Source organism: Phragmites australis, chromosome 8 (genome assembly GCF_958298935.1).
Source record: "Phragmites australis chromosome 8, lpPhrAust1.1, whole genome shotgun sequence".
In the NCBI taxonomy this organism is placed as follows: Eukaryota; Viridiplantae; Streptophyta; class Magnoliopsida; order Poales; family Poaceae; genus Phragmites; species Phragmites australis.
Window position 1 is genome coordinate 871,038 of NC_084928.1, and position 11,314 is coordinate 882,351.

The 11,314-nt window shown below is 45.3% G+C and overlaps 3 protein-coding genes across 3 annotated transcripts; 2 read left to right on the plus strand and 1 right to left on the minus strand.

Moving 5' to 3' along the window:
- The first annotated feature begins 2,534 nt into the window (after positions 1-2,534).
- Positions 2,535-5,435, plus strand: LOC133926132 (succinate dehydrogenase subunit 8A, mitochondrial-like). The gene is made up of 2 exons (XM_062371912.1): positions 2,535-2,826; positions 5,017-5,435. Exons 1-2 carry the CDS (start codon positions 2,569-2,571, stop codon positions 5,092-5,094), a joined length of 336 nt encoding a protein of 111 aa, XP_062227896.1. The 5' UTR covers positions 2,535-2,568; the 3' UTR covers positions 5,095-5,435.
- Positions 5,436-6,203: 768 nt separating this feature from the next.
- LOC133927832 (FCS-Like Zinc finger 3-like) lies at positions 6,204-6,949 on the plus strand. The gene is made up of 2 exons (XM_062374219.1): positions 6,204-6,570; positions 6,647-6,949. Exons 1-2 carry the CDS (start codon positions 6,410-6,412, stop codon positions 6,840-6,842), a joined length of 357 nt encoding a protein of 118 aa, XP_062230203.1. The 5' UTR covers positions 6,204-6,409; the 3' UTR covers positions 6,843-6,949.
- Positions 6,950-7,976: 1,027 nt separating this feature from the next.
- On the minus strand, positions 7,977-10,712 carry LOC133926133 (uncharacterized). The gene has a single exon (XM_062371913.1). It carries the CDS (start codon positions 10,503-10,505, stop codon positions 8,199-8,201), a length of 2,307 nt encoding a protein of 768 aa, XP_062227897.1. The 5' UTR covers positions 10,506-10,712; the 3' UTR covers positions 7,977-8,198.
- Positions 10,713-11,314: the final 602 nt, after the last annotated feature.

Here is an 11,314-nt window from a genome sequence, read left to right on the forward strand (position 1 = left end):
GCACCCTAGGTGATGTCCCCCACCTTTCAACGGTCAAAATATTAATTCCAACGGTTATAAATACCATGGAGGTGGCCACGTCGACCTGTCACTCATTGGAAGGTGGACTCTCTCATTTTCATTCAGCCGACAGCCAATAGAGACACCCAACAAAGAGAGGGAGAGGAAGAGAAGAGGAAAGGAGAGGGGAGGGGAGGGAGAGGAAAGTGACGAAGTCCTGCTAAAATCCATCTTTGGAGTAATCTTTGTATTTTTTAACAAACTAATTATGTTAGCCATTAGATCTAGGTTTAGACATAAGTTGGCTATTAGATTTAGGATTTAGTGATATTAAACCTAAGTTTTTTAGGGATAGTTGTAATTGTTATACTTATATGTTTATAGATAGTTATACCGTTATTAGATTTAGTTTTTTAAGCATTGTAGAGTAATTGTTGGACGTAGATTTCTTAGAGATAGTTGCACTGTTATTACATCTAGTTTTTTTATAGCAAATGTTTGACCTAGATTTTTAGACTAGCATTAAATATTTGTTTTATTATGTTACGTTGTTTTAGTCTAGCAATATAGTTGTGTTAGCTGAAATAATATTACAATTTTTTGTCTATCATGGGTAGATATGCCGTATAAGTGGTAGTTCAGGATTTTATATGGAGAAGGGGATATTGTTTATGGTCCGTAAGGGGTAGATCTGTTGATGTTTGATTCAGTGGATAAGGGTATAACTAGACCTACGAAAAAGGTTGTACAACTAGTTAATGTGGGATTTCAAAATAGATACTAAGCAACAAGAGATTACCATTAGCATTGTAGGCACTTGTAGAACTTATGGTGTTTACTAGGAGGTGTTCCCGCTAAATAAAATATAGGTTTGGAGAAGGTACCTGAATATGATGTAATTGGTAGAGGTTGATCATCTATGTTGCTTGTGCAATGAAGATACAACAAGGGAATTGAGCGGTTGTAGGGTGAAGGCATGTGAACGAGGAGGAGGGTGCTAAAATAGTGGTACATGAGGTGTAAAAAGTCAGATGTTGGGCGATCCTCAGTCGACCCGATGGAACCAACTAGTGAGGTAGATGACAGGGAACTCGTCACTGGTTTAGGGTATGTTTGGTTTCTTTGCTCACTCTTGCCTAGCAAGGTTAGAGGACAAGCAAATATGTTTGGTTCTTTTGCTTGGTTTGAATTGTCTCTCCTCCTCTAGTAAGATTTACCTTGCCTAACATTGCCAAGTAAGGCTAGTAGGCAAGAGTGGGCAAAGAAACCAAATATACCCTTAATTGAACAAGTGGAGCGGGAGTCTGAGGAAGCTCCTGAAGATGACATCTCGGACGATGAGGGCGATGTTTATGTCGCTACAGACTGGAACAATTCTAAGTTTTCCAACCTAGTGGTGAATGAAATCAAGTGTCGTGGGAGTACACTCGAAATGAGGTGTGTCAGGGGGATAAATACTCTACCAGCGAGGCTATCAAGGATGTTGTGGTTCAATGGGCGACATCTCTTCGGATGCCGTACACTGTTGTGAATTCCTACAAGAAGTGGTCGTAGAAGCCGGCGTCGGAGAATCCGGTGCAGACGTATACTCGAGACATAATCGATCCTGAAGAGCAGAAGAAGGTTCCTACCTGACACGCCAACTGTCGAAGATTCATTTATGACAATATGTCCGTAAATAACGGGGTTGCCTTCGTTGATCAAAGATCAAGTAAGAAACAAGAGACACGATGTAGACATGTTTGAACATCCGATTAGAGTAACACCTTACATCCTGTATGGATGTTGATGTATATATATTCTCTCAAGTACAAGCAATGAAGCTAGACCTATTACAGGGAGCAAATAGAATCTAAACTAAACTAGAGATAAAGTCACGGAGTATCTCATATGATCTTGGTGCTCGCGTCGAGAGGTTTATGTCTTTTTTTTTGCCATCCTTCTTCTCTCTGGGGGACTGGGTTCCCGTCTTATAAAGGGCTGATGTACCGCCTTCTATCTAAACATAATTGATAGGAAGCCATTTATCTTGTCCGCCAAGACAAAACGGATAGATCCAACCGATATACTAGTCGTACTTGAGTTGGGTAACCAATTGAGATCTTACTAGTATACACCTTATAGATTTTCGGTTATATTAGGTACCGTAGATTAGTTCTATAATATCAAAAATTGTTAAGTATAGACATCGTGTACCCTATCCATATATATGTATTTCTTATACATATATACCTATAGTAAGATATTCAATAGAACTAACTATTTCTCTATTTGTTCACCAGCCATCAGTGCAAACTGAAAGCAGGATAATCTTTCTGTTTGTGATCCATCGGTGCAAACTGAAAGCAGAATCGGCTGAGCATGTCACACAAAGTCCAAAGCGTGGTACAAAGAAGAAGAGAGTTCTGGACCTTTGGTCTTTGTTAAGGCTGTATGATGCTTCTATGGATTTTGATATTTGCAGTTTCCAATTATGGATTTTGATATTTGCAGTTTCCAATTATGGATTTTGATATTTGCAGTTCCACCGGGGCGATCTCTAACATTCCCGGAGCCCTTGCCCGAGCCATGGGCCTGAGAGCGGTGGGGATTGCTCGTTTCTCTTCACGGGCCTCGTGCGTTTGTTCGGCAGATTCGCTCGCTACAAGGACCTGTCCGGCCCTCCTCTCCTCCTTCCAACCACGGCAGCGAAGGCGAGCACAGGAGTCGGGGAAGGACGCAGCGAAGATGATCTACCGCAACTGGTCGCTGCTCTCGTCGACGGTGGTCATCTGGGGCAGCGTCGCCACCGCGGGACTCGCCGGGATCTTCCTCCTCGGCGGCAAGGTACCCTCGCTCCCGTCCTATGGATAGATAGATACTCCAACCCCAATCGCCCTTGCCTCCTTATTTCTTTATTTCCCCGTATCTGCGTCGCATCTGTGTATGATGTTTTGGTTGCTCCTGCGTTCGTACTAGCTAGATTGGTGGTAGAAAGCATGGATCCGGTTGATGGGTCGGTGGGGGGTTGAAGTTCCGAGGCCATTGAGAACCCTAGAGTCGGGGCAGATTTTGGTTGTGATAGCGTTATTATCTGCGGGGTTGTATTTTTCTCTTGAGTTTAGGACTATCAGAGAAAGCAAAATGTTAATTTGAGGCAGATGGAATATACTTGTGGGCTTTGATGCGGGTGATTAGTGTACCTGCACAGGTCGGGTCAATGTTTTGTGGATTTGGGGCAAGTTTTTGTTACACAATCTGGCCCCGAGAGTATACTTTTTGATTCATTTTGACTCGTATAGTAGAAATTGTTGTTTTTTGTTAGTTAATCTCCAAGTCCTTGGTTTACTGAGCTTGTTGTTAGTGGATAGCTGACAGGAGGTTTAGCAGCTCATTGGGCGTTGATCGATCATTTTTGGCTTGTAGCATGGAAGGTTGGATTATTTTGTGTGGCTTATATTGTTGATGCTGGTCACTGGGTTGCAATATGGCCTTATCAGTGATTTGACTGGAGATTGGCCAAGGTTCTGGATATTAGAGTATTTGGACATTGTGTGCTAAATCGCAAACAATGACTTGATTTGTTAATGCTTGACAGTCTGTCTACATTGTTAGCTGTTTTGTTCCCTTTTAGATGTTTGTACTTGTTTGATGAATTAATTGGAGATCCAGTTTCAGTTTTGGGACCAAATAGCTGCAATATCAGAAATAATCCTTATGCATATGTTATTTTGTCAGATTAGTTGCTCATCTAGTTACTTATTTAGTTTAGTTTTTTCTTTTCTTTTGGCGAGTCTCCGAAGTTTCCGTCATCTTCATTTCCAGCGAAAAGGCTCAGTTTTCCTGTTTGTAACTATGCAAAAGCTAGTTATTATGCTCTTGAATTGAGTAGTCACCAATCTGTGTGGAACTTTTGAAGTATTTAGAGATCATCAACTACTTGAATAGGCAACCTAATATGCTAGAGTCTATGGCATAGATTTTCAGTAGATAAGTTACTGGACATGAAATGCGATTGTGTGGGTATGTTATGAAACATCCATAGTAACATAGGTAGTCAGTTAAAACGTGCCTTAACAAGGTTGCTATTTAGTTTGTCATATTTGATTCTCCACTATTTTAGCTCTTTTAGGCTGTGAGTTTCTGTTGTAACCACCTTTCTAGTTGAAAGGTTCAATTTCACCCATTTGTAATTATTCTATTGTTAAGAAATAGTTCTGATTTGCTAGAAACATTTTGGAGCCAAATAGTTGCCTGCTATTATTGAAGTGTTCAGAACATGCATATGAGAGTAGACATCTTGACGCTTTACCTGTAGAGGTCGTCAGGTAAGTCACCACACATATTTTGGTTGTCAGGTCTTGATAATGAATTTGTGTCATACTTGGTTCTTTTTTCTTGCTTTCCGTATAAGTTATATTAGTACGGTTTTTGCGTTGATAGTTTTGTAGCTGTAGGGTTCAGTTGGTAGTTGGCCACATAACTGAGTTATATATCTGATGTCATTGAGTTCTTCCTCTTTTTTCAAATGACAGGGGATAGATCTGTCCCAACATTTGATAGACATGTAGGCTATTAAATATTAACTTAACTCTCCGTTACTGTGAAGCTTTATATTAATCTTGTTTGTATTCTAAGTATGTCAATATGTTAATAACTTGGTCAGTTTCCTAATTTCCTTGACAACCAACTGGTCGAATGCTGATACAGTCAACTGTTCTTTGGATGCCTTGTAGAGCAAATAAGTGTTTCTGTGCATTGTTCTTCTTAAGGAACCAGAACTCAATTTTGTGCCATGTTTTCAAGGAACTCTTTTGTGTATACCATTCCAAGTGGACAGAGAAATATGAATGTTTACTGTATCGATTACATCTTTATGATTACTAAAGAATTCATCTACTTCGTACGTGTCCAATTAATGATTTGCATGCCTGTAGTTGGCTTTTACTTGTTTAGTTTGCATGCTAACAGCTTTCATAATCATCTGAATTCTTACACTTGATTGTGATATAACCGTGTTCTCACACATGTTGGCAGGAGAAATTCAATGATTATCTTTGCTGTGAAGGCGAGAGGCTTAGGCAGCAGGACAGAGCCGCAAGGATCAGAAACTAGAGAGGAAGCCTAGCTCAATATCAACAAAGCAAACATTTGAATTTTACAAGTCTGCCTCTCTGATCGAACAAGTTTCCTTCTAGAAAGAATGGAATCCCTCAGAATGCCTTTTCACTTTCCAGAGCCAAGCGTGCTCCATAATAATAAATTGACACTGGTTTCTGTTTGTTCTGCTATCTGCACCCTGTATAAATCATTGAGAACAGCGCTTTAAGCCTTTTGGCCTGTGGTTTGTCAAAGCTTCTCTGCTTGTTTTTCAACAACTTGTGGGACTGGATGATATGCAACTTGTTTTGATATTCTGGATAAAAGGTTGATGCGTCTGACTGGGACATCGTAAATATCTGCCTTGTGCTATTTGGTGCGTCATACATGATGAGCCGTAGCATTCACAATGTGTGTTCTTCCATGAGACGATTTTATCTGATGTTCCACCTACTGCTACTGATTGCTTGCGTCTTGTCCGTATGGAATCTATAGGTAGAGTGGGTGAAGTTATATCTGTTAAAATTAGGAGTGTTTAGTTAGTTGTATCTGTCTAAACGAGTTTAGCTAGATTTTTATTTGATTGGTTAAATTTGAGATCATATAAGCGAATGCAAGAGTTGAGATTGTAATTAGTTGCTCACGTAAAAATAATTTTATGCTATTAAGAAGTCTATATCTGTTGGATCAAGCTATCGAGGTAAGCTTCTCTCGAGTCAGGTTATAGATATATATTTATATCTATCAGATTAGGTTGAAGGTGAATAATCTAACATATTTACCTAATATTATACACATCTGGTGGGCCATGATCATTTCGTACGGACGACTAAGGCCGAGACAAGCAGCCATGTTACCTTTCAACTTTATCCAATGCTGTGGAAAAGACTGATTGCTGGTGAAACTGTTGCATTTGCTGTAGCACAGGAACTAATCTTGTGTGTCTTGCAGCTTGCAAGGCCGACAAGATAGCACGCGCAGCCCGTGGTTTCCGTCGTCTGCCGTACTCGTCCGCGCGCCCGTAGAATAGAACGCGGCGCACGGTGATGTCCCCGGTGCACGGCCGGTCTCTTGTCCCGCTGCACTGAACAAACCGGTGGGAGACGCGGCCGTCAGTTTGTCCGCAAGCCTGACCCTGCCGGCTGCCCCGCCCGCCGGAACACGCAACCACCCCACCCGCGCGCCCACTGAGGAGAAACACCGGCTTTACCTATAAAACAGCGAGCACGTCGCCGTCCACCCGGCCCAGACCTCACCCCAGGCCCCAGCACAGCGCAAGCAGCTGGATATCACTCTGCTCCACTACTCTCTAGCTAACTAGCTTGAAGGTATGGGGATGGAGGCCAGGTACGTGAAGGTGGCGTCCCGGTTCTTCCTCGTCGGGAAGGGGAACGCCGGCGACGGCCGCGATGGTGATCGCCATCACTTCCTCCATGCCTGCTTCCTGTGCAAGAGAAACATCACCTCCAACCGCCACATCTTCATGTACAAGTATGTCCATACGAGTCGGGACCTTTGGTTATGCGATCTCTACTTCTCTAGTGTTACGAACCGTGCGCGCGCGCAGGGGCGACGCCGCGTTCTGCAGCGACGACTGCAGGCAGGACCAGATGGACATGGACGCCGCGCTCAAGGCCGCGGCGCGCCGCCACCGCCTGCTGCTGCGCAGCACGTCCTCGCCGGCGTCGTCGACCGCGAGCCCGCCGGTGGCGATGGCCCGGCGGCCGACCTTCGCTGGCCACGCCCCCGTCGTGTCCGGCTAGCAGCTAGCTAGATATAGACATAGTGCAAGATAAGCTAGCTTTTGGAGAAGGATGTACGTATCCGGCTCGGTCTGTGTATATTTTTGCCATCTCGGATGGTTTCGTGATCTGATGGTCCGTCCGGAAGAAGATGCATGCATGATGGCACACGAATCATCGATCCTCGATTTACATGGAGCATGGTCCAACGAAAATCTGACAGATAAGAGATTTACCTGTTCAAGAGGTCCTCCCGGAGACAACAATGGTGGATCTGCTGTCCGGGCGTGCTCGATCGTGAGGGAGGTTCGAAGTCCTGTCTCTGGAAATCCTCAACACCACCCTACTTTAATTTGTGAGAGTTGTGCATGATGTGATATACCGTAGCATCGCTCGCATGAGTAGATACGTTAGGTTGTACCAATTTTAGGATCCTGGATTTTTGGTAGCCCGTCGTATCCAGTTTCAAAAAATTCAGAATCTGAAATTGTGGATGGATTAAAGGTATTTGATTGAGTCATTTGTTTTTTATTTTGAATAAAAATAAATATTTAAACTACTTTATTTTACTTCTATCTTGGACCCAAATGATTAACGAGTGAAGGAAGGATATGTGAAAGCAACCAAGTTTAAATGCAATTGTTGAATGGCCAGACCCAAAGCATCATTCCGGTTGATCAGCCTCTTGGAATCCATAACGCAACCAACCATCGCCATCCTCGCCCATCTCAAACATGCTTGAGTTGAGTAATCGGATTTTAATAACGAAGTAGGCTGTCTGTTTTCCATTATCCAAGAATTCCCTTAAAAAACAGAGAGGATCTCCAAGTCAGAGTAGGACTTAGGCACCGTTGGATCGAAATGGTGGATGGGCCAAGAGGCGGCCCAGTTAGATAAGCCCACTTGTTCGCCTAGTGGAAGGACCCTTTCCATTTCCCGAGCCCAAACAAGCCCACTTGTAGCTTAGCAACCACGGGCGCCGTCGCAATCGCCGCGTCGGCGGCGTGCTCCCTCCCTATGGTTTCGGCGCCTCGCCGCCATCCGCCTGGTGATGACTCGGCGGACGGCCGACCATCGCTGGCCTCGATGATCGATGGATCTGTTTGTATTTTTGCCATCTTGTTGAATTTACACATACATATCAAAATATCCATTCAAATATTGTTGAATTTGCACAAAACAATGAACCAACAGTAATATTAGACACCACATACATATCTCCTCGATCTCACTGGAAGGAGCTGAGGAAACCAAACAGGCAGTCTCTACGCAGTACAAAGCACGCCAACACAAACACACACTCATGCAAACAATTGTGCCAAAAGGTAGCCGCAGAGCGAAGCACAATTCTACAGAACGAGCCAGTTTTCTCCTCGATCAAGCTTCCGGCTGGGCACCGGTCGTCCTCGATGCCTTGGTCGGCGGCGGCCTAGATACGCCGATGTGGGTGGTCAGCGCCCAAACCACGGTGACGAACTCGCCTCCTTGCACCAGGACATCCTCATGCCCCTTCACACGGTCCTCCTCGTTCGACGGCGCCACAAAGATGATGAGCTCCGTCCACACATCCGCTAATACCTTCCACTTGTTAGCTTCGGCCATTAGCGACCTTCCTAGCTTCGCACCATTGAGTACAACTCTGCTTTGATCACCCTGGCCTGTAGCAGTTTCCGTGGTATTCTCATTCACACCCGGTGCGCTTTGCATGATCTTCTCCACCCGTGCGCGCTGCGATGAGAAGTAGTACGCCTGACACCCGATCACGCGCTTCAACTCCTTCTTCATGTCCTCGAAGACGCGCTCCGCCTTTTCCTGGTTGTCAGGCAGTAGCTCCGGGTGGAAGGCCATCAAGTAAGCACAGTACTTGGACAGCCTAGTCGCCGTTCTGCCCCAGGCTTCCTCCTTACTCTGAGGAGGTCGCTTCACCTCCAAGATGCTGGTGGCGATGTGCCACGTGAGGATGACCTCGGCAACACTATCGCCCATGCATGCCCACGAGAGCTGCTGAGAGAGGTGGTGCTTGTCCAATACGGACCTGCCATTGGTAAGAGGCGTTGAATGGCGGTCATGTTCCACCAGGCATTCCATGATGGATTCCTTCACACTGTCCGGTACCGTCTTTGCTTCTACCGCCAAGGAGAGTATGCCAAACAATGGCAGGTTGAGTGGCCAACGGAGGTTCAACACAGAGAACTGCTTTAGGTTAAGGCTGGCATGGCTCATCTTGTTCCGTATGCACAGGAGACGACGGAAGGCTCCACTAACGGTGGGGCTCTCACGCCAGTGAGGTTTGGCCGTGTAGTTACATAGCAATGATACCATGAACCAATTGGAGAGTAGGAAAACAAGGAATTCCCATATTTCCTCGTAGAAGAAGATGATGAATAAGAAAACAGTAGTAGAAAGGTCTACTATGGAAAAGAAGGCCGGGGGAGATTGGGCGGCTCTGGCTAGAAGGCATATGGCTATTTTTGCTACTCCAGACCGCAAGGTGTAGTTGTCTGCACTGAGGCTACCGAATGCATAGCTAACATCTCCGTTGCCACACAGAATAATGGACATGAAGCACAAGACGGTTACGACTATGGGGAGAAGAAAGTAGTTTGTTAAGAGGAAGAAGGGGCTCGCAAAGACGACAGGGATGACAGAGTGATAATACTCACTAAGGAAGTTGACCTCATCATTCATCACTTGGAACACTGCCTCCGCCTCCTTGGTTTGGCCATTATTGTTGTACAAGCCATTCAAGATGAGGTTCCGGCAGTCGTGGGCTTCTTCATCCGTCATCGCCGGCAGATGCTCAAACCTTCGACGCAGCAACTTGAAGAGAGCAAATGAGAGGCAGAGCCTCTTGAGGCGTTGATCTGTCTCGGCAAGCTCCCAGACTTTACCAACAGTGATGATGCTATCATCAGGGGTGATCTCATTCAACTCGTAGCCATCTGCAGTAGCCTCCTTCACCAATTCCTTTTCTCCCATGACAATGTACTTGCACCTCTTCAGCACATCGTTAGCACTACCCAGACGACGCTCTTGACGATGCTCACCATGTTCTAGCATTTGAGCCATGTAGGAGGTGAGCACCGAGGCGTTCTTGCCATGGGCGTACGAACGCTTCCCGACCTCGGTGAAGGCGATTCTCTGCACCACTTTGGTGGCACAAAGGATCCAAAGGATGCTGAACACCGCCTTCCTACCAGCGCTCTTGATGTTGAAGAAGACAAGGCTTCCCAGCCAAGCGACGCGGCCGGCGCGCTGGATGGTGCTCGAGTACCCGCGCATGCGGATCTCGTCCACCTTCTTGCGGAGGAGCTCCACCAGAAGCATCCATGCCAGGATCAGCCCGGCCATAAGCGACAGGTCAGCCGTGCGAGCGCTCGCGGTGGAGTACCCCGCGTTCTTGGCCTCGGAGAAGAGGTAGGACATGACGGGGAGGAAGAGGGAGAGCGCCGAGGAGAGGAAGAGGCGGACTTTGGGGTTGAGGATGGCGCTGACGTCAGAAAAGCTGCTGAAGAGGTTGAGGATGAAGAAGAGGCCGGTGAGGACGAACATGATGACGGAGGCGGACACCATGGTGGGCTCATTGCTCTTGTCGGTGTAGTATGATGTCAGGTTGCCAATGTACGACTCAAGTTTTTGTGGGCAGAAGCTTGCCTGGTTAATGTTGAGGTGAAGGTGACCCATCGATCTAGACTATTACTGTAGTTACAAGCTTGAGTTCTTCATAGACTCTAGCTAGGTAGCTGGTTTGGTCGGCCTCTAGCGCATTGCATGATATATATAAGCTAGTACGGTGTGCAAGCAAGCTCACGGTGATCGACGCCGGCGAATGGCATCGCGTGCATGGCAAGTTTTGCTTTGGTATCAAGTTACTACAGGATCGAGCTAGTGTGCAAGCTCACTGTACTGGGCTAGTGTGCAAGCTCACTGTACTGGTCGACCGCGAATAATGGCATCGCTTGCATGCCAAGTTTTGATTTCATATATATCAACTATCAAAGTGCTTGGCATGATTAATTCCAGTATCTTTTCTTTACCAAAGGGTGCAAAGCAACATGAGAATACGTGAGCTAGTTTATTTTCCTGTCTTTGTCTTTTGTAATTATTAATTCCACTATCTTTTCTTTACCATTAAAGGACGCAGAGCACGATGCAATCTCCTTTGGAAGCTGCTTTAGTTACGTTTTTGCACTACAAACTGCTTTGGAATTTATTAAATGCTCAGCAAGCTCATTGCTTTTTCTACCACACATCTGGAGAGGGAATGATTGGACACCAGCCTTGATGCAAGTATGGTGGATATGCATTAGGGTTTTTTTGCTAATTTTCCTAAGAAGTAATAAAATTACAATATCTAAATAATTCTTATTGTGCAATTTACATCATATGTGTAGGATCGAATATGCATAAAATACCTAATCAGAGCGGGTGAATGATTGGCTACTATTTTCAACAATTAAAAGCGAATACGCAGAGGACAATATGATAAGTAA